We start from the raw sequence: 23,389 nt of genomic DNA, 5'->3' as shown, positions 1-23,389 counted from the left end.
TCTTACTACTGCCGAGCTTTGTTGTTTCAATGACTTAGAAGATATTTTTATATTAAAAAGTAAGAGATCTGACATGTTAGGAGATTTGTAGAGTTTTTTTTTTTGTTTTTTTTTTTCTTTAGCACCTTCTTGTTAGACTGAGGCAGGTCTCCACCGAAGCTGTCCCTGTGGTACTTGGTTGGCATATTGCTGGCTTAGTATACTCAAAGCTTTAGGTGCCACACACCCTCAGTATTGCACATATGGGTATGACAGTTTGGAGGGTAGAGAAAAGGGGATGAGAAATTCAAGGCCATCCTGAGGACCACTTGAGATTCTTTTCAAAAAACTAAAATAACAGAAACAAAACAATGCTGTCTTCATTTGAAAGATAATTCATATATAGACGAATGTAAACATTTATTGATGAAGCAACTAGAAATAAGTATATAATTATACAAACATGTTTGCTTATAAAAGCCAATATATCATACATATACACCTTTGCTTACCTGCTTGGAATACCATTGTACTTGTTCAAATAAAAGCTGTATATATATTGTTTGATCTAAATATCTACAAATATAGATATAAAAATAAAAACTTTTAATAAATAAATAGCACGTGACTGATGTATAGTCATTACCCATGTACCTGCCACCTAGTCTGGATTTGACAAGTTTGTGCTTTATCACCCCACGTCACTTATCCATCCATCAGTCCATCTTGCTTTATTTTTGTGTATTTTACCATGAGTGGCCTCCATGCTCAAGCTCTTTAGCAGCATAGCCTCTCTAGAGCTTAGTGTTTCCCTAGAGTGTTCTGTCAGGCTTAGCTCATTGAGCCCAGGGTGGTGATGTGTACTCCGGAATTGCACCCATTTGCAAAACTGAGCTGTAGGATATCTGGAGCCTGAGAAGCTCAGGATCAACCTGGGCAGCATAGTGGAACCTGCCTCTAAAAACAAAAGGGAGTTGTAAGCTGCTGCTGAGTGAATTTGGCAGGTGTCTGCAAACCTGTAACTGGAACGCCCTTAGGTGTAGAACATTTTTACCATCTTGGAGAGAGCCTCATGTCCTGTGAAGAGTAGTACTAACCCTGTAGTGATTTGTTCTAGACTACTGCATAGGAAAAAAAAATACCCCAAAGTTAGGCAGGCAGTTGTAAAACTGAACCCCAGTCAGGCACGTAGCTCTCAGGAGGCTGAGGCATAAAGCTTGCCTTGTGTTGAGACCTGTGTTGTCTACATAGTGAATACCAGGCTAGCCAGGGCTGCATAGCAAAACTATGTCTTAAAAACCAGCCAAACCATTTCTGAACTATTAAGGAACAATGACTAAGATATTATAGATCTTTGTTTTCAATGTTCATTTTTGCTCTTAGTGTCATACATGTTTATAATGTTCTTTGGTCATCCCCCCTCCATTATTCTCTCAGTCTCTTGTCACTCCTGCTGAACCCTATCTTCTTTAGCCCTCCCCTCTTTGTGTGTGCACCACTGAGTTTAATTAGGGTTGTTTGAATGGGCACAGGCTGAGGTGTAGAGCTTTTTTTACAATCCATGTGTTCAGGTCCACTATATTTGAGTCATACTTGAATGAGAATGTTACAAATACCGCATTTTTCTTTTTTGAATTTTCTTTTGAAACCCCTCCTCATATGTAACTGTGTCTCTGTAGACCTCAATTTTTCTCCCGGCATTTGACTACTTCTCGTGTGCCAGGAGGGTCCTTCTGTCCCTTCCTCCAGGCTATATGTCACATAGCAATTGCCAATCCCTAACCCCAAGATTTAGAGTGATTTATGCTCTGATGGAGGTGATACAGAGCAGAACTGGATATTTCCCAGCGTAGATCCTCTTGCCTGTTTCTGTGTAAGACAAACAATGTTTTTGCAGAATTCCCGTGCAGGTTGGTACTCTCCCTTATCAATGTTTTTGTGTATCTAACAGCAGAGCAGGTAGAGTGAGCTGCAAGGGTGTTCATGTTCTCGTTTTGTTAACTTTCTTTTTTTATTTTTAAATAAAGTTGAGACATTTATTGTCTTGTTACAAATAATTAGCCTTGGGTAGTTATTCATTTATGGCTTTAAGGCACTTTCATAATTGGAAGATTTTTTCTTGTATTGAGATTTGAACAACATAACTATAGATTTTTTCTTACTGTGGTGAAGGGCTTCAAATGAGTAAAACCCAAAAATATAGTTTTGAAAATTCAAATTCATTATTTGCATCATGCTTTGTATGTGTGTTGTTGATGTAATTATCTAAGATAATGAAAATCAATGCTACCCCTTAGGCTAGTCATTGTTTTTAAAGGTTAAGAGTATCTAGAAGCCCTCCATGGAACTGAGTGAGTGCACATACAGTTCTAGGGCGTGTTCTCTCTCTCTGTCTACCTCTTAAATTCTCATCTTAAGAATTATTTATTAATAGTGATATGAACATTCTTAATATGGGGAGTATTAGAAATAAAAAATAAACTTACTGGATAAAGAGTAGCATATTTCTGTTGCTAGGAAAGCAATTTCCAATACTGTAATTTGATTTTTCTGGCACCCTAAAATAGGCCTCTATAATTTTACATTATTGCAGAATTTTAAATTTAAGGTTGAGTTCCACTTTGTAATAACTTGAAAAGAATAGTTAATGCAGATTTTTAAAAATTTCTTTCCTTTAAAGCTTTGTGTCTTGTACAATGTGAGTTTGCCAAATTCTCTTCATCTGCTACAGATTAGGTATGCCATTGCTGCTGCCATGTGGCGGCACACCCGTGCTTCTTAAACGCACTGACTGGAGCTTTGTCGCCTCACTTGTTCACATGCACGGAGCCTGGTAACAGCCCCATCTGTATTTTGTTAGCTTCATTTTCTTATCTTTAGATTTCATTATAAACTCAACATAGCATTTTAAACATAAAGGCCAGTGTTAATGAGTTAACGCTACTACAAAAGTCACTGCTAAAACTTTTCATGCTGAAGCAGATTTTAACTTTTCTTAAAATGATTTATGTTTTAATTAAATTATGTGTATAAGCAGGTCTGTTTTTACCTGCCATTTTAACTGTATTTGCCAAATTCTAAATGTAATTTTGAAAATTGAAGCTGTTATTTATGTGGAGAGTAAGCTTCAGGACTGGCTGTGTATTTTATCGGCATTTAACTAACATGAGCTCTACAGGGAGTTGTGCTAAAGAACCAGAGTCATCAACAGCAGCATTTAAAGTTCTGTGTGCTAGGCATGCTTGCTTGGTTCAGCTGTGGACCTCCGTAAATGTCGTGTTCTGTGCTTTGAAGGCTGGTGGAGGGATGAACGTGTTCTGGACCATTCTATTTAGTTTACTTGTTGACGGTTTTGTATAGAATATACATAGTATTCTAAGAATAACATTTTTCCCTCAGAAATACTCATTGTAAAGAAGTTAAAAAAAAAAAGTAAAGGGAAAGTCTCTTGTTATCACCTGTAGTAAAAGGAGCTGAGCATTTTGTTAGGGTTTGTTTCACTTCATCTCTGCTCTGTATTCAGTATGCTCTCTTTTCTTAGACATATTTTAATAAATTGCATCACAATGTATTGATTGATTCAGCATCCATATTCACAACTCATATTTTAACTATTAATTTTGAAAGCTTTGTGTGAGTCAAGGACTTGCCCTGCATGGTGCTTATCTGCAACTTCTCATTGCCAGCCTTGCTCCGGTCCCTTCTGTTGCTCAGTGAGGTCCTTTAGTTATGGGTATGCTTGTCCAGTAGTCCTGGGCTTGCAGCAGGTCACACTTGTGGCTGAACTGCAGTGTGGTTTGTTCTCAGGAACACTTAGAAACCTTACATTTATTGTAACAATATTGTGTCCAGTTTTGCAAACTTAAATATACTTTGATCCCCCCCCCCCCCCCCCCCGTTGAGGATCAACCCCAAGCCTGGTGCCTGCTAGGCAAGCAAGCACCCCACCACCAAGCTACTCCCCAGCCTCTTGCTATTCTTAGAGTTTTAGAACTTTATTAAATATAATTGTTTTCTGAAAAAATTTACATTTACCACACAATCTTTTGGTCATTATGTTTTTCTTTTTCCTGGTGATTGAATATGCTCAATATACTTTTTGGATCAGCTATACAAATGTCTATTAAGACATTAAAATTCTGATGCTGTTTTATTTGGGAAATGCCACTGTATAGACCAGGAGTCTGTTTTGTCACCTGTGGTCACTGGTTAAAAGTTGGAGTGACACATGTTTTCTCAGCCTGGGCATCCTGGAAATGACTCTCAGTCATTCTTGTGTCCACCTTACCTGTAGCTCCATGGTGTGCACATTGCTCCAATGTAGACAGTAACGTACATTAGCTTTTTTCTTTTCTCAAAATTAATAGCGTCTAATTTTATTTATTTTGTGCATATACAACTTGTAGATTTACATGTAATCCCCCCATAATGAGTACTTAAATATTAAAAATTCCTAAGTAGTAATATTCACTTATAAAAGGCTAACAGGGGGCTGGGGAGATGGCTCAGTGGTTAAGAGCACTGACTGTTCTTCCAGAGGACCCGGGTTCAATTCCCAGCACCCACATGGCAGCTCACAACTGTCTGTAATTCTAGTTCCAGGAGACCCAACACTCATGGCAAAACACTAATGTGCATAAAATATAAATAAATAATTTTTTTAAAAAAAGGCTAACAGGATTGGCTTCTCTCTCTCTCTCTCTCTCTCTCTCTCTCTCTTTCTCTCTTTCTCTCTCACTCTCACACACACAACACACACACGAAATCTTAATTTTAATTCATGTAAAAATTAATAAAACTTAAAAATGTTAGAAACTGTAGCATTGTTCACTTTAAAAGGTGAAAGTGCTGCTGCATAGCCCTGAGACATGGAAAGCTCAGTTATGTAATTATGCCTGACATACCTACTCATTTCTTAAACTGGTGATAACGTCAGATTGCTCAGTGAGTGTTAGCACTGTCAGTCACAGGATTCACGTTTTCAGAGTTTATGTTTGATTTTCATATGTAGATAAGCTTGCTATACAGTGTGTTATAGGTGATGTTTTGTTAAGATAGGCTGTTAACAATTTCCAAAGAGAGTTATTTCTCATTAAACATGAATTTTTAAATTACTGATGCCCCCATGTGGTAAGAAACATCTTCTGTTATAACTCAGAAATGACTATATTTTCATTTAAACAAAAATATGTTCTCAAAATGCTGTTGATCAAGAGATATAATTTGAATTTTGTAAAGCTCATTGCCATAAAATTCACAGCCTCACCCTGTGTTGTCTCAGAAGTGCATGTAACCAAGCACACGCATTGAGACAAGTATGAAAGGATTGAATTACAGGTAGCATAGGGATCTTTTGATCATGTATGTGATTTCTTATCTGCTTTGTTTTTGTGTCTTATATAGGTGACGTACAGTTTATTGATTATGAGTATTCTGGATACAACTACCTGGCATATGATATTGGAAATCATTTCAATGAATTTGCAGGTGAGACCCACACATCACTGTTGGGGTTCCTACTAACAGTGTCATTCCCAGGGCTGTTTTAAGGATGAGACCCTGAGTGGGAGTGGCACACCTGCCCTCTGACTTGACGGCTGGCTGTGTTTACTTGGAGAAAAGAGCTTTTTTGTTATTTGCCATCAGAAATACTGCACAAAAGGGATGGTCATAGCCTGTGTGAGAAGAACTCACTAGTACTGCAGGGAGGAGCCCAGGTGTTGGTCGTGTGGTGGCCATTGTTGGGGCTGGGGTTTTAGCTCTGCGCCTCTATGACATGTGCAGAGATTCTGCCTTCTATCCCTAGCACAGCAGAGCAGCATGGCACTTGAAATGCTTTTTAACAAAATGCTTAAATTTTGGATTTTTTTTTCTTTTTGATTATAGCTATTAAAAGATTGAACATTTTTTACTCCTGAATTTTCTATAATTGCATATAAAACAAGGTATTTTTATTTAGATGAAATTAATTACAATTAATATACAATTAAAATGTAATTATCATGGCTATATGTTTCTGAAAATAAAGATTAGAAAATGCTTTGAGTGTTTTTTTTCTTTCCTAGCGAGGATATCTTATTACTGAACTTGCTCTTGCAATAGACTCCTGTCTTTTTGTATATTTCAGATTAGCAGGCTAGGTGAAAGTTCTGTTTCTAGTTACTTAGTCCTGCCAGATGTACCATACATAAGCTGCAGCCTGTATCTATGCTGCTGCACATATGTGCACGCGTTGTCCCGTAGACAGGAATAGGTTTATGTACAATAAGAATTCATCTTTTCAAGCCAGCCCGTGGGAGGCAGAGGCAGGTGGATCTCTGAGTTCAAGGCCAGCCAGGCTGTAAAGAGAAACCCTGTCTTGAACTCCCCTACTCCACTTACAAAAAAGAGATCACCCTTTCATGACATGCATACTGTTGTAGCTATGAAGGAAGAAGCCACAATTGTCTTAGAACTTCTGTGGGGAAAAGCTGAATTAAAACTCAAATGTTAGGTAGTATTCGGATACGCAAGTAGAAGAAAAGGGAGGGAGGCAGCATTAAGATGAGTGCCTTAGTTAGAGTTTCTGCTGCTGTGAAGAGACACCATGGCCATAGCAACTCCCACAAAGGAATAGCATTTCATTGAAGTGGTAGCTTAGTTTCAGAGGTGTAGTCCATTATCATCGGGGTGCCACATGATGACATGCAGGTAGACATGATACTGAAGTAGTGAGAGTCCTACATCTTTCAGGCAACAGGAAGTGGTCTGAGACACTAGGCAGTATCTTGAACATACGTGAGATCTTAAAGCCCACCTCCACAGTAACTCAAGACCACACCCTCTTCAACAAGGCCATATACCCTAATGGTGCCACTCCCTTTGGGTGCCGGTTTTCCTTTATGTTTTGTTTTTTTTTTAAACTACCACAATGAGATTGCTGTCACTAGGATACAAAGCTCTCGACGGAAGAGCAAAGGTTACATTAGAGAGGTGGGTTTAGAATATTTATGAAGAATCCCAAATGCCAGGCAAGAATAGTAGAAACTTTAGGGTGGGTCATAGGACTGTGGCAATGGCCCACCTACTTTTCTTTGTTCCCTTCTTCATCTTTTCCCCTCCTTCTACTTCTCCTTTCAAAAGAAATGAAAAAAGCAGAAATAGAAAATACCAGAGTTGGATGATAAATGGGAGCAAATATATTTTCTGAAACTTTTTAACAGTTTAACCTAGGGATAAAGTTTTCAAGAAAGAGTATGTTTACCCTGAGTGGGATCAGAAATTGTGTAGCGGCTGGGCTTGCTCATCTCCTCACCCTGTAGTGCTTAAAACCACCCAGGGCGCATGCAGATGTAGAGTGTGCCTTCCGTAGGGAAGGGCATCAGTGTCCTAAGATGACGAGCAGCTGTGTGTCTGATGTTAGCTGGGATTCTGAACGACTGGCCTGTTGTTTAATAGTAAGGTTGTGCTAGCAGAAGTGGAAGGTTTCTTTACTTTTTCAGTTAAAAAGTTGGTCGTAGTACTTTGGCATGCTGAAGGGAGTTTCTCATAGTCTGTTTCTCCTCAGGTGTCAGTGACGTAGATTATAGTCTCTATCCAGATAGAGAACTCCAGGGCCAGTGGCTGCGGGCTTACCTGGAAGCCTACAAGGAGTATAAAGGCTTTGGCAGTGAAGTCACTGAAAAGGAAGTAGAGACACTCTTCATTCAAGTCAATCAATTTGCATTGGTAAGTTTAAATAGAATCAATGAAAATTTTCTAATGCAACTAACTAAATTTTCATCATCTCATAAAAGTTTTTAGTTTTGTGGATTTTGTTATTTAGAATAATGAAAACCCATGATTGCTTACAGTTTGGCAATTAATTTATTTCCTTGCTTTAAGGTCATATTTGTTTTTGTTTTATCTACTTGTTTATCTTTACCTGCATTTAGTTTGAAAATACTGTTATCTTCTGAGACGGTTGTAGTTCATTAGCATAACTTGCAGCTGATTATGTTAAGACATTACTGAGTAGCTAGATCAATCCTTCAGCTACTTTATAGATTTTAATATGACTTTGCAAAATTGGCTTTGGAAGCATTGACCTGAAGGCAGAAGTCACAAAATAATCCCACGCCACTTTAGAATTATGAATAATAAAAGGAAACTTACAGATCACTGTTCTAGATAACAGTCCTCTGTGCTAACAGGAACAGAGTCTAGGAGCCCCAAGTAGGAGAGCACATGCTTTACAGCTGAATTTACAGTATGAGACCACGCCCAAGTGGGCTGGTATCTTAAATGCTATTGGCTGAAGGAGTGGAATGTGCTCCCACAGCATTGACTGTACTGTTTTTTCAGATAGACTGCAGTGCTGGCCCTCACCTAGACTGTTGATAGTCTTTTGTAGCACGGATTCCCCAGAGACACTCAGCACACCTCAAATGAGAGGAGGTGTTCAGACGTGATAGCTGCTGTCTGAAGCCCATGTAGTAGAGTTGCTGGGCAGCTAATGAGGCTGCCGAATGTGTAACGAGACTCACCCACAGACATCCTGCAATGTTCACATGCTATTTTTGATTCTGGGATTGCATCTGTACATGGTTCATTAATCAGATGCTGAGCATTTAAAATCCTTCAAAATGCTTATAACTTTGAATGAAAAGGTAGAATTTTTTGGTAAAACTTAACAAAATATCTATTTAAAATTCTTAGCAAAGTGCAGTTAGAAATAAACTTACACATGATTTAAGGGGGAAACGCCTACAATTCCAGCTCTTAGGAAGCAGATGCAGTGGGATTTAGAGTTTATCATCTGATTGGCCATACAGCAAGGAAGACCAGTCTGAACTATATTATCTTAAATAAACTAAACGAAACCAAAATAAACAAAAATCTTATTGTATTTTAAATATATTTATGTGACCCCATGTGTCCTCTAGCCTTGTTGTCTAGGCTCCCTGGTATTGTGGTTACAGGTGCAGTTGGCCATGCTGGCTGCAGCAAACAGTCACAGAATGTCATTTATACAAGGACTGCAGAGATGACTCAGTGAGCGATCCCCAGCACCGTTGTGAAAGTAGGCATGACATAAACCTGTAACTCAAGTGCTAGTGAGAGGGGTGGGCAGGTGACTGCCTGGACCTGCTGGCTGGGCAGTCAGCCAGTCTAGTTGGTTGGCTCTAGTCTCAAGAAATGCCTCAGTGAGTAAAGTATTCTCTGTGCAAGCATTAGGATCAGAGATTGGTCCCACGGCACCCAGTGAAAAAGCTGGGTAGGTGTGGCAGCCTTTCTGTGACCCAGTGCCTGTGATTCCTGGAACCATCTAACTAGCTGGACTAGCTCAGTTGGTGAGCTCTGGGTTCAAGTGATAGATCCTCCCTCAGTGTAGAAGGTGGAGAGAGATGATAGGAAGACACTCTAGACAGTGACCTCTGCACATATGCACATACACATGTGTGTATGTGCCCACACACCTGTATTTACAGATATATACATGCAAAGAAACAAGGTGAAGAATGTTATTGTCTCCATGTGCCCATTGTTCCCACATCATTTATTACATTCTGATAGAAAAAAGATAAGGGACAAATAATAGACATCAAATTTCAAAATTATTTTTGAAAATATTTTGTTACGTTTTGTTGTGTGAGAATGTGTGTGTGTGAATGTGTGTATGTGTGCATGTGTGGAGAACAGAGGACAATTTGCAGGTATGAGTTCTTTCACCACCACATTGGACCAGACATTGAACTCATGTTCTCCAGCTTGATGGCGAACACCTTTTTTCACTGAGCCATCTCATTGTCTAATTGTTCTAATCATATTACTCATTTAGCAGTTTCTCTGAACTTGTGTATGGTTTTCCAAAAGGAAGAGTATATAGTAAGTTCATATATTGTGAAGTCTAATGCCAACTTCTGGTTGTTCATGAATAATACTAGTTAGCTTTTGTCTAAAGCCCTCTTTTTTTTTTTTTTAAACCAAAATTCTGCTGGCCTCTGTTATGTGAATGCTCTCTTCCCTTTTGTGCTCTCTGCAGAATAGAAAGACTGGTCGGGCCTGTGTAGAGGTGTGCACAGACCTTCCCTTTGAGACTTGTGCTTGCTAGCTTCCTTTCTTTTTGTCCTTATTTGCTTGTTTTTTTGTTTTGTTTTCTTTTCTTTTTATTTTTTGTTTTGTTGTTGTGGTTTTAGACCAGGCTGGTCTTAAACTTACAGAGGTCCACATGCCTCTGCCTCCTAGGTGCTGGAATTACTGCTTTTATCATATTTTACATGTTTGAGTGGATAGTAAATACCCACCGTTATTCCTGCCTTCAAGTTTAAGGTCTTTCTCCAGCTGCTCTTTTCATCATTGCTGTGGAGCAAGAATCATGGGGAGGGTTCCTGGTGTCATGGTTGACAGTTTCAGTTTCATCTGTCCTCAGCCCTGTCTCGCAGGATCCCTGTGTCTTGTCATTGAGATCTCCATGGTGGAAATAATGTTATTTGAGGCTTATTTCATAAATCACAATATAATCCCCCATTTGGAATTACAACACTTAGCAAGTGGGGGAAATGAGATCACATAGGGAATGTGCCTTATAGTTGAGCTATGGATCAACATGGTGAGTGAGTTTTAATGTGATTAATCTAGTAGTTCAGTTAGGATTAAAGCGTAAGTGGGAATTAGTGGAAAGCCGTGACTTCTCATTAGATTCCCGATGGTTCCCTTTATGCCAGTGGCGTCTTTGGGAAAACTGGCTTGCTGCTGAGATCTATGCCTTAGTGCTGGTGGCAGTGTGAGGCCCAGGGCCATTGCGAGGCTTTAGTCCATGGCCTCTCACAGCCTGAGGAAGGCCTGACAGAAATGACTTAAGGAAGGTTAGTTTGGTGGTGCATCATTCTGTCCTCCCTGGAGAGACACTCACTGTTTGCACGGCTAAACACAAGGGATCTGACTGACCTTGAGAGGCAGGCCAGAAACAGCAGTAGTTCTTAGGCCTAACGGGGTCATGAAAATTGAATGCTAGAAGTCCCTAAAGCAAACAAAGTCCACCTCAGCTGGACCTGGTCTAGCCACTGAGATCAAACTCTTGGCGCAGACCTGCGACTTCCACAAGAGTCCGATAATCTACAAAAGTTAAGTGTGAATGGGTCTTTCCAAAATCCTATAGCATAGACAACTAAAAGGGACTCATCAAGACGCCGCCACTGTAGCCTGGGAGCTGGTTTTAGCATGGTGTGGAGAGCTCAGATTGTGGACTGGGGGCTTTCCTTAGGCCACGCGGAAAGGCCGCCCTACCTGGTGGGACCTCCAAGATGTTAGGAATTTTCCTAATGTGAGCTTTCAGCCTACACAAAAATCCCAATCAAGCCAAATCACAACAAACCAAATTGAAAAATATCCAGGTTTAATGGGATTCCCGTGCTCTCAGGGGAACCGGGAGTGGGGTGGGGTGGGGGGAGAGACCACTAGGGAACTTTCTGGGGAAACAGTTTAAAAAGACTGGGGGAGTGGTCAAGATTTTGGTCCTCCGGGGAGAGGTCAAGGCTTGACGGGCATAGGGACGGGGCCTCCAAAGATGGAGGCCAGAGACCGGTACTTAGACTTGGAGCTTTACATGTGTGTACTTGGAGCATGCTACATCTCTCTTCCCTTCATCCTTCTATTAGTCCTTTTGTTTGTAAGCAGTGTTGCTTCTATTTATGTCATCAATACATACATGATCACATAATTTTACGTACGTGTAAATTGTAGGACCTACAAATGAGAAAGCATGCAGTATTGGTCTTTGTGAGACTGGATAACACACGTAACGTGATGATCTCAACTGAGTCAGTTCTGCAGCTGATGTCACTTCATCCATTATGATTTCAGACATGCCATCGATACCTTCTTTGTCCAGCCCTCTTTTGGACACCTAGATTGGTTCCATAATTTGGCTACTGTGAGTCTCTGTTGTATGGAAGATGGGACCTCGCGGTGAATACCCAGAAGTGTACATAGCTGGGTCATACAGCAGTAGAACTGCACTCTGACTTAGTGAGAATCTCTGTTGTGCTGATTTGCATTTCTCCGTGGCTGTTGATACTGACAGGCACTGAAGTCTCAGGCTGACACTGCACACCGAAACAATCGTTTCATGTATTTATTTACTTTGTGTGGGCACGGGCATGCTCATGCCATATTTCTCTCCTGCCGTATGGTTCCTGGATATTAAACTCAGATTGTCCGGCATGGTTGGTAGCAAGCCGCTTGGCTCTAAGCCAGTGGTCCTCAACATTCCCAGTGCTGTGACCCTTAAATACAGTTCCTCATGTTGTGATGACCCCCACCCATAAAATGTTTTTCATTGCTACTTCATAACTGCAATTTTACTACTTTTGTGAACCTGTGTTTTCTGATGGTCTTAGGTGATTTCTGTGGAAGGGTCACTCAACCCCCAAAGTGTTTCAACCACAGGTTCAGAGCTGCTGCACTGAGTGATCTCACTGGCCGCTTTTGGTGCTTTGGCTATAGATGAGATACCAGAAATAAAATCGGGTTTTTAACATTATTATGTTTTTTAGAGCATCTTTAGTAAAAGTAAAGTATTTCTGGGAAAGTAAAATTCATTTTTGTTATTAAAAAATGTGTATGAGTGTTTGCCTGTGTGTATGTCTTTGTACCACTTGTATGCCTGGTGCCCACATACAGATAACTGGGAGCTGCTGTGGGTAGGTGGTAGAAGCTAGGAAGAACACCCCCATGGTACCAGAATTAGAAAAAAAATTAAAAATTTTAGTTTGTCATTTGTGTGTGCATGTGCGTACGCGTGTCCATATGTGCGTCCGTGCACACATTGGAAGTCGGGACAGCATTTGGGAGGAGATTTTTCTTTCTGTCATGGTTCCTGGGATTAGATTCAGAGCTCTTTTCCTTATTGAACTATCTTGCTGCTGACTGGTATTAACAGAATTTTAAAATATCATATCTAAATGGAAATTATTTGTGAGCTAGTGAACTCATATGATGGAAGGAAAAAACAGTTCTACAATTTGTCATCATTCTTTCACATCCATGTACATGCACACTGCTTGTGTGAGACGTGCACACACACACACACACACACACACACAATATAATTAAAAAAGAAAATGGGGCTGGACAGATGGCCCATAGGTTAAGAGCACAGGCTGCTTTTCAAGAGGGAATTGACATTTGGTCCTAGCACCTACATGGTGGCACACAGCAGTCTGTAGCTCCAATTCCAGGAGTTTTAAAATGCTCTTCTGGACTCTGGGCACCAGGTATGCACGTGGTGTACATAGATACTGGAGCCACTCAAACAAACATGTAAAATCACAATGCTAATCATTTACAAAATTTTTGTAAGGCATATACACAATTATGTTAAAATTTTTAATCCATTAGTTTTAAGTTCTAGGATACAGGTTTCACAGATAGACTCGCTAATCAGTATTGTAATTTATGTGTATAATGGAGCCAATAAAATAGATGGTGGAAGAGTGTGAACTACTACTTGTGTCTGTATATTATGTGGAATGCTAAATTCTGCACTGGGCAAAGACTATTGGAACTACCAGACTTCAGTTTACAAGTCATTCTGTCTTTGTTGCTTTCTGTGTAGACAGAGTCATCAGTGATGACCAAGTAACTACCTTGCTTCAGTACGTTCTGTTCTGGCTCTGTTGTGTGAAAATTAACAGAAGGGAGGAGATACTTTGGGGGCTAGAGAGTATAGGTAACTCTGTAGATCTAGGTTCAGTGTTTACCAAAAAAGTAGAAAGAAGGAAAGTACTGTGCATGCAATTGATGAAAAGCATAGAATTAACAATTTTGTATTGTGTACAAAAATTTGTTTTTATAATTCTTCATTTTTCTTCTCTTTAAGGCTTCTCATTTCTTCTGGGGACTCTGGGCTTTGATCCAAGCCAAGTACTCCACAATTGAGTTTGATTTCCTTGGGTAAGACGATGTGAGCTGTGAGGTGCTGTGTGTCTGGACTGGGTCGTTCTAGTAGAGGTGGCAGGCAGCACTCTGAAGGCCACGTGCACTTAAGCCATGAGAAGCTTCCAGGCTGGCAAGTGCTCAGCATAGGGGTGTCCAGTAGGGGTGCAGCAGGCTAAGCTGAAGGGCTGAGGTCAGCTCTGAGCTTTCCTTGTTCTTTCTTCACTAGGTATGCTGTTGTTCGCTTTAACCAGTACTTTAAAATGAAGCCCGAGGTCACAGCGCTGAAGATGCCCGAGTAAAGAAGAGACCTCATTGTTCTCCAGGAGCTGAGCAGTGCTTGTGGATGTTTCCTAAGAAATCCCGAAAGCCAATATTTGTTAACACTCATTGAATTTGGTTATCTTGCTTTACAAATTATGCCTCTAAACAACCAATCTATTTTTAAATAGAGTGATGTTAAAAATATGGTTACTGTTGTCAGTATGTGACGGGCTAGAGATTTGTCCATCAGTGGAAAGAGTTGAGTTGGCTTTAGCCTTTGGCAGCACAGTCCGTGTTACATGTGATTACTTGTTACAGATTTGACATGACTGACTACTTTTCATCTTTCATTTGTTGGTTCAGAGTATGAAATGAGATGTTGTAGAGATCTTTTAAAAGTTTTGTTAATAGGGTTAATTTTAGAAGAACATTCTTGTTTGGTGTGACCTTTGTAAAATGAACCATTTACTGTTGACATGGCAGTCACTGCCTTCATAGTAACTTAGGGTGTTCTAGACTTTTCTAGAGAAGTGCCCACTTAAGAGGGAGCAAGACAGTTACTGTCTCTAGGGGTCTACGTTCTTGAATTGGAAATTGGAAATAATTTCTCTGAAGAATACAACTTAGAGTTAAATTGTCTCTTTATATAGCCTGACAATATAAAATATATTTACTGTATAATCCTGGAATACAACTATAACAATTTAATGTTAAAATGTGTATTAAGTCATGTTTTAAAATACTAGATATGGTCATTTAAGGTAATAGTCCCAGTTTTTAGAATTTACCTATCAAATTGTTTCTAACCAAAAATTTTGTTTAACTTGATTCTTTTTTTTTTGTTTAGTAGTAGCTGATATTGTTCCTATTTGAAACAAACATACAGAGTTCATCATACTTGGAAGCAAGGAATATCATTTAGATTCTTTCTATTCAGATTCATTCCTTAGGTTTGTTTTGTGTCTGTAGAGTCAGCAAATGATTGCTTATACATGTAATTTCAGAGTAATATTGTTAAAGCAGTTAGAAGAACCAGTAAGGAACATTTAGGTAGGTCATTGAGCTTGAATACTTAAAATCTTAACAAATAAGGAAATGTGAATTAAATAAGTAGTCGTGGTAGGAGGACTTGTTTTATCTTGTTTTTGTTAGTCTAGTTTTTATTTTTGTATAGGTGTGAGAGGGAAGCAATTATTATATGGAAGGAAGTTCGGTCTTTGAGGTAGACCAGAAGGCTTTAATCTTTGAAGACTGTGGACTTGAACAGTCACAGCTAACTTAACTTAGCTTAGTCAGACAGGCTTTGCACTTTGGTCACATAAGTGCTTTTGTACTAAGTTGGCTCCATGGATCTGCATATTTAAAGTCTGCAGCACAGATCTATCCTAAGACATTGTCTGGTATATTGTTCCACATGACTTCTGTTCTCAGACAAGTGCTTTAAAATACTTGGATTGTCTCAACGTGTTCAAAGCTAATAAAGTAAGTAGAAACACTTACAGCCATGGCCATTTGAGATGGTAAATTCTAGCCACGTAAATAGACTCCTAAGTATGTGTCTCTAACAGTGTTAGACCTGGATTTGGTTTCTACCTCCCTAATGTTGTAAAGTTCACTTTTGTTTTTATGAATCACATTACTGTAAGATCATTACAATTCTGCCGACTTCTTTGAATGAAAACAAATAATGACTAGCTCTTTTCAATGTTAAAGGAAACCTACAAAAACTGGCTTAGTGGAATTTTTATTTGTGATTGGAACATTGTCATAGAATGGTAAAAATGTGAGCCTCCTGATTCTTTGCTTTCCTCCTCTTAAAATCCAAAAGTATGTGTCACGTGGAAACACTGGAGAAGACAGTGTTGGCTAGTTTGTTCCTGTTCTTACTTGAGAGTGCTTTGAGTGGAGGCTTACCATGCTGCTGCTGCTGCTGGTGGACTGCATAGCAGCCAGCTGAGACAGCTGCCCCAGAGACGCCGGTGGCGGTGCACGCACCCACAGTGAGGCGTCCTTGTTCACCCTGCTAGCATGGAGGAGATCTTGGAAGAAGACGAGCACATGTAAACTGTTGTCCCCATTCCTTGGCCAGATTTGGGTGCTCTGATGCGCCTGCTTCCCATACAGCTTTTGGGGATCATGGTGTAGATTATCAACAGGATTCAAAATGTCTTTCCTTTGTATTGACCATGTAAGGGATTCTAAAGAGGGTACAGCGGGACAGCTTGGAAGAGCATCCCTCTAAAATGTGTCCTGAGGCTTGCTAGGATGTAAGTTGCCTTCTTTTGTTAAGCTAAGGAACTTGAATGCCTTACCTAATCACTCAACTGGTGGTAAGCTCATTTTGTAAATATGAAAGTGGATGTTAGAAGTGGCATTCATGGATGTTCAATGTTAATCAATAGACCGTAGTGGCCTGGATGCTGTAACAAGCAAAATTCCACATTTCTGCCCTCTACCCTGATCCTGTCTCCCTGGCACACCCGTATGATCTTGAACCTGACCAATGATATTTGATTTCCCTTCTCCTAATCCTGTGCTACCACCATTTTTTGGAAATGAGATGTGGTGGACACGTCTCACTGTTGACATGATCTGCCTGAGATCAACATGAGCACAAACCTCATCAACTAGGTCTGCCTGGAGTGTAAATAGGACAGTGTAAATAAGCAGCTGTAATTAGTGTGAGTTGTGTCCTGCATACAAGAGTGTGTAGTTTTGCATTCTCCTTTGTAGAAGTTTTTCTGTCACTAAGTGATCCAGTCTGTTGGTGTTTGGCTGGGAGCTGTGCACACCTCCAGCTGTGCAGTGAGAAAGCAAGAACTGGAAGTGAGCTTTATTGGGTTTGGTTAATGTTGTGTTTATTTATTCAGCCTCTCAGTGCCTAATAAGACTTTTCTCCAGTTTTTACTCAGCTGTTGATTTTTTTTGTGTGTTAGATTCTGGGAAGCAGTGAATTTATAATGCTCACTCTGTGAGTCACAATTTGAGGGTAGAGAAAGCTAAAAATGTAATTTGATGTTTATAAACTGAAGTGTGGCCCCCTTTTCTATTTTCAGAGTTTGATGACACTTTCAACAAAATCTTGATATTCACTGTGACTGTAAATCACACCCATACAAGACAAAGGGCAAAGGGCATCTCTTAGTTTTGTCAGGTGGCTTCTCTGGAGTAAGTTCAGTGTGGGGCTGTGAGAATAATGGTGGCTTTTATGACAACTATCCCGTGTTTATTTTAACTTGATGAGTTTAGACTTAAAGGAAGAATTCCCCCAAGCACTCTAGAGGAAAAGTCCTCAGGCTTCTGAGTTACCCAGAAACCGCCTGTACCTCCTGATGCTCTCACTACCAGGTGGAAAGGGAGTAGTGTCGGGGTTTTGGTTTTTCCTGACTTGCTTTTAAGCATTTTATACTGCATTCCTGAGTACTGTAGACTTAAATAGTTCCTTGTTAATCTGTCATCCTGTTGACAAAGTCAACAGTGCTTTGTCCTGGGGTTTTCCTAGTAGCAGCATCATGTGCTACCTCACACAGAAGGTGAGCGCAGGTGGAGACTAGCCTCTGAGTGTCTCACTTCAGGGCCAGGTGCTGTGGTCTGTCTTCTCTGTCAGATGTCATGATGGCCTTTACTGTGAAGCTGAGCTGCATCTTCAGTCATGTTTCTGTTGTGAAAGGCAAGATGAGGCATGGCGAGCTGCCTTTCCCTGGAGTGACGGCAGTGTTAAATCTTGGGTTTGACAAGTGCTACTAGCTACTCCAGATAAAACATCCCTGTTTTTGGAACTTCAGCCCGTATTTCTGTAAAAGAAAATACTTGAGGTTTTTGTATTACCTTGAATTCTTGAAGACTAAATTCAGTGATATGTTAAATGAGTTAGATTTATTTGAGTAGTTTTTATGCTGAAATTTTTTCAATTTTGGCACAATTTGATATGGGAAGAGACCCCAAAGTGTTTGGATTAGAAACAAATACTGATGCTTCACTCATAAGCACTTTAAAGTTGTGTGTTGGAGGCTACTCTCCTGGACTGTGCGCTGTGGTACCACCAACACCACCTTTGTCCATTGTGCATTGTATGGCGTGTGTACTTGCAAAAATACTTCTTCAAATAGTTACAGTTTTACCTTTTAGTTATCTTGCCCACTGTGATAATTTTGAGCCGATTAATACGTTAATAAAACACTAGATGCTTACAGAACTGAAACATCACCTTGTCTTTTGATTGGTGTGTGAAAGTAGAGCAGGAAAACCTAGTGGATTGGAATTACAGGCTTCCTAGCCAGGATCTTAGAGAGCTGGGTTGAAACCCACTGACACCTGCAGAGCAGTGGAGGGAACAGAGTACCTGCTCGCCATGCCTGCACTGTGGCATGCTGCTGCTTGTTTGTAGGTAGTGACAAACTGAGTGTTCATTGTCAATAATCTAAAGTTGTCCTCTGTATTTACCTGTACTAAAGTAACTGTAAACTAATGGAACCCACAAGAACGTTTCTGTATTTAGGAGCTTTTGTACAGCAAGGTCAAACATCCTAATTGAAGGAAGAAGACATGGTGTTACCTATATGCAAGGGGAAAAACTGAAATGAGAACTGTCATTGCGTTAGCTGTCTGTTGAATTGGGAAGCTGTGGCATAGATCTGAAATTTGTGTTTCTCAAATGTGAATTGTAGTCTAATGCTGCTTTGTATGGACTGTAAGTGCTACGGATAGTCTCAGCACTGAACATGCATCGATACCTCGCAGATGAATGCAGCCTTTGTCCTAGGTTTCCCTACGCCTCAGCCAGTGTCTGAGTGCCGGAGAACTTGCTCATCTGTTTGCTAGCGGAGATACTTCCTGCTTTTTCCTTTGTTGTTACATATTTTTATGTTTGAAATTTAAGTTTTACTACTGTTAATTTAAGTAAGATTTGTTTCGTGGCTAAAATGGCATCGCCAGTGAAATCAACAGCCTCATTCATGTAGCTGCTGAAGTGACATTTGTGTTCTGTGTTCATGGACTTGCAACGAAGCCGTGTTTCTGTTAAGATACAAGTGCGGCTTAGGCTTTATTTCTGTTTAATAAGGCTTTCTACCATTGATTAAATGAAGGAATGTATCTTTTTGAAGAGATTTATATTCTGTAAATAAGCATTGGTTGTAACAATAAAGTTGAGTTCTAACTATAATGTGTCCGTGTTATTCATACTCAATTTGGTGATTGTCTCTTGTAGAATATATGGAAATACAAGACTTTAAAGGATTGCAGTTTAGTGATGAGTGTTTGCCTAGCAAGTACACTCACTGTCTTAGTTTCACTCCCTAAAACCAGAGAAGAAACAAGGGCTTTCCAGAGTTACCATAAGGCCCGAAGAGCCGGGAGCCGTCTGCTTCGGAGAGCAGTTAATTACTGAGCAATCATCAGGCTTGGAGTTTGGATCCCAGGACACCAGCAATCCAGGTGCTCCACACACACCTGGACCCCAGCTCCCAGGGCATGGACACATGGTCATTAGGGCTTGCTGACTCCCAGCCTAGCCAAGGATATGTGAGCCTAGGTTCAAGGAAAGACTGTCTCAAAGGAACAGGTGAAACATGACAGGACTCCTGGCTTCCTCCTTCAGACCCATGCACCCACGTTTGTGCGTAATTTTGTTTTCCTTTAAAAAGGTATGTAAGCCTATGTTTGGGGCAATTTAAGTTTCTGATTGTGCTGCTGTTCTGTTGCTATGATAATATGCCGTGGCCAGAAGCAACCTAAGAATTTATTTTGTCTTACAGTTCCTGAGGGATAAGTCATACAGGAAGGCGTGGTGGTAGAAGCAGGAAGCTTGTGTGGTCCTTCTCCCCTCCCTTACTTGTTTGTTTTTTAAACAGTCTTTCTCTGTAGCCCTAGCTGTCCTGGAACTCGCTCCTACCAGACTGACTTTGAATTCAAGAGATCCACTTGCCTCTGCCTCCTGAGTACTGGGATTAAAGGTGTGGGACACCACCACCCAGCAGACTGATCGTACTTCAACCACATAGCAAAAAAGCATTGGAAGTGGTGTGAGGCTGTACACTCTGAAAGTTCACTGACATGCTTCTTCCTGTAAGCCTCTAAGTTCTGTAACCTCTCTAGATAGCCTCCTCTGGACCAAGTGTTCACATACATAAGCATGTGCGGGGAAATGGCTCATTCAAACCACCACCCGCATACTCTGGTTTGCAGTATACTGTGAGAACATTTTGAAAATCTACTTTTGGAAGTCCAGTTGCAGAGGTGTGCCTCCATTATGTTTACATGATACTGGGTGTTGAACCAAGAGCCTAGTGTCCTGCAGAAGCACTCTGCCAATTGAGCCACACCACTAGTCTAGATACCTGCTTCTCATGGTTCCCACCTGTGGTAGTTTGAATGTAATTGGATCTCATAATCCCAGGAAGTGTCACTATTGGGAGGTGTGGGTATGGCCTTGTTGGAGGAAGTGTGTCACTGTGGGCTGACTTTGAGGTTTCATATACTCAGGTTACCACCTGAGTTATATGTGTGTCAGTTAACTTGCTGTTGCCTGCAAAATGTAGCACCCTCAGCTCCAGCACCTGTACCCCATCATGATAATGGACTGAACCTCAGAAACTAGGCGAGCCACTTCAATTAGATGTTTTCATTGTAAGAGTTGCTGTGGTCATGGTGTCTTCACAGCAATAGAACACTGACTAAGACACCAACAGACTTCATTCTTAAAAGTTGTACCCAAACTACTTTGGAAATTTCACTTTCAGAAAACCATCTTTCTACTTAGCAAGTTGTGCTTTCTGTCATCTTTGCTGCCTTACTGCAGTACCCCATGGCACCTCTTGGGGTACTTACTTGTTCTAGTTCTCTGCTTTGGGGATCTTGTTCTCATGCTCTATAGCAATATGAAGGTTACTTCACTACTCACACATTAGAGCACTGTGAGGTTCACGATGAACTCTTGCTTCCCACATGAAGAAAAGTATGGAAAGTAGAGAAACATTTTAAAGCAAGGCCATGGTAGGAAGGTATTGTAGGGAGGCTAGCCTCTGGGCACAGTTGTCCAGGCTAACTTACCTAAGCCAGTGTGATGCCCACAAGAGAACCTTCTCTGCTGTCTGGAAAGTGAAAATGAATACTATATTCTTCCTCCCCCACTGCTCTTTCCTGTCCTTGGTTTGGTTTGCTATTTGCTACTTCAATTGAGGGAGGTATGTTTTATATGTAAATTTTATTTATATATTATTAACTGTAGCTAATTTTTTCAGAGGTGACCAGAATTCAGTGTTCTTAGATTTTGGTATCCTAAAAGCTTTTGAAGCCCCCGAGAGTATATTTAAAATTTTCAATATAGTGCTTGTGTGATGTGTGCACGTCGGTGCAGGTTCTACTGCACCTGTCTGAAGATCAAAGGACGATTTTGAGTCAGTCCTTTCCTCCACCTTTACATAGTGTGGGTTTAAATGAGAGCGCCACCCCTCACTCTGTATGGAGGCTCAGACTTTGCAATACACATTCCTTACTTGGTGACTGTTGGGGTATGTTTAGGAGCGTGTGGCCTTGCTGGAGGAAGTATGCCACTCACAGTGGGCTTTGATGCTTTAAAAAACCAACACTTCAATGCTTGCTCTCTGCTTTTTGCTCACGGTTGAAGGTGTGAGCTCCTCCGTTTGCTGCTTAGAAGCCATGCCTGTCTCCCCACCACGATGGACTGACTCATGCCTAAGCACCATAAGCCTAAATAAACTTTCATAGGTAGTCTGGTCATGGTGTTTCATCCCAGCAGTGAACGTGGTTTACAGAGCTCAAGCTCAGGTCATTAGACTTACACAGTGCTGAACCGCTGAGCCATCTCACTTTCCCAGTTCTGAGACAGGATCTCTCGAAGACAGCCCAGGCTGTCCTAGAAGTTGTTCTATAAACCAAGCTGGCATTGAACTCAGAGATCCCCCTATCTATCTCTAAAGCACTGGGATTAAACGTGTGTATCACAATGCCTGGCTCAGGCTAGTTTTTTTTTTTTTCAAAGGTGTGTGCATAACAGTGAAAGAAGCAATAATACTCTCTTTTACTCTCAAGAAGAGTTACAACTAAAGCCTATAATCAGTTTTCTTGTAATATTTTATAACTCAGGAAAACCCAAAGCAGACGTTGTTGACTTACACTAGACCTTTGCCTGTGAAAGGTACTGATAGCTGTCAGTAATGACTTGTGTGGGCAAGAGTCTTTTTTTTTTTTTCAAAGACTTGGCACTTGCATTGGTACAAGAAAAGGAGCCAGCCTGTCTTTGTCACTTCTGTCACTACGATAAAGCACTTGACAGAAGCAACTTAAAGAAGAAAGCGTTTATTTTGGCCACAGTTGGAGGGTAAGGTTCATGGCAGTGAGGTCATGGTGGTAGCTGCTGAGGCGGCCAGTCACGTGGCATCTACTTCACTCAGCTCACTTCCTTTCTATACCTCGGATTCTATCCCAGGGAATGGTGCCATTCATAGTGACGCGGGTCTTCCCAACTTAACCTAATGTAGATAAATCTCCACAGATATGCTCAGAGCTGATTCTAGAGCTCACAAAGTTGACAGCTGAGGTTAGCTATGCAGTCTACAATTTCTTTGGACACAGCAGGTATTTTTCTCGAATTAAATTCGGCAGAAGACTGAATCAAAATCAAACACCCGTCTACTAAGATCTCTCTAGTTGGTTTTCTCAACTATTTGTACTGTGAATCTTAATAGCTGAAAAAAATAATCCTTTTTACAAAAATGTTATATTTAGTAATTAGTTGGTGAAGAATGCTATTTCAGTCTTCACACCACACCAAAGATGCTAATTCAAACTGCTCTCTTTCCCTCGTTTCATAACAGTCGGAGAGAATTTAACGTGCGACTGTGACTCCTGCATCTTTCTTTTCTCGTGGCGGCAGAAGGCTGTGTAGGTGCCTTGAAACAAGGCTGTCTTGTTGACATCCCTAACGAGAGGCTGCAGCCTCCCCACTCAAGGGTTTGTGAGCTCCAGCTTTGCAATCTGAAAGGCAAAGTGCTGATCCTGTCTGCCAGCGCTCACTCCCTTATCAGTCTAACAGGATCCTGTTGTCCCGAGTGTTGGCAGCACCATTTCATCTATCTTTCAAAATAAAACGGAACACCAGGGCAGGGTGTTGCGTGCATCTCCGAAATGTGAAGGCTTCACCATTGTAGTCTTTGTCTACACATTCTGGTTCATCTAGCTTTGGTGATATCCTCCCATCTCAGTCAGTACTCTTAAAGACCTCTTCGTT

General features: G+C 40.7%; 1 protein-coding gene across 1 annotated transcript in view; it reads left to right on the top strand.

The window, feature by feature from the left end:
• Etnk1 (ethanolamine kinase 1) overlaps positions 1-19,303 on the top strand; it is a 42,651-nt gene extending 23,348 nt beyond the window's left edge. The window contains exons 5-8 of the mRNA XM_048432625.3: positions 5,383-5,466; positions 7,526-7,686; positions 13,820-13,893; positions 14,105-19,303. Of these exons, the coding sequence (XP_048288582.2) occupies positions 5,383-5,466; positions 7,526-7,686; positions 13,820-13,893; positions 14,105-14,177 (392 nt within the window). The 3' untranslated portion in view covers positions 14,178-19,303. The remainder of the gene's footprint in view (positions 1-5,382; positions 5,467-7,525; positions 7,687-13,819; positions 13,894-14,104) is intronic.
• The last annotated feature ends 4,086 nt before the right edge of the window (positions 19,304-23,389 follow it).

This window comes from Myodes glareolus, chromosome 3, assembly GCF_982192425.1.
Source record: "Myodes glareolus chromosome 3, mMyoGla1.1, whole genome shotgun sequence".
In the NCBI taxonomy this organism is placed as follows: Eukaryota; Metazoa; Chordata; class Mammalia; order Rodentia; family Cricetidae; genus Myodes; species Myodes glareolus.
This window is presented reverse-complemented; position numbering and strand designations above follow the sequence as displayed.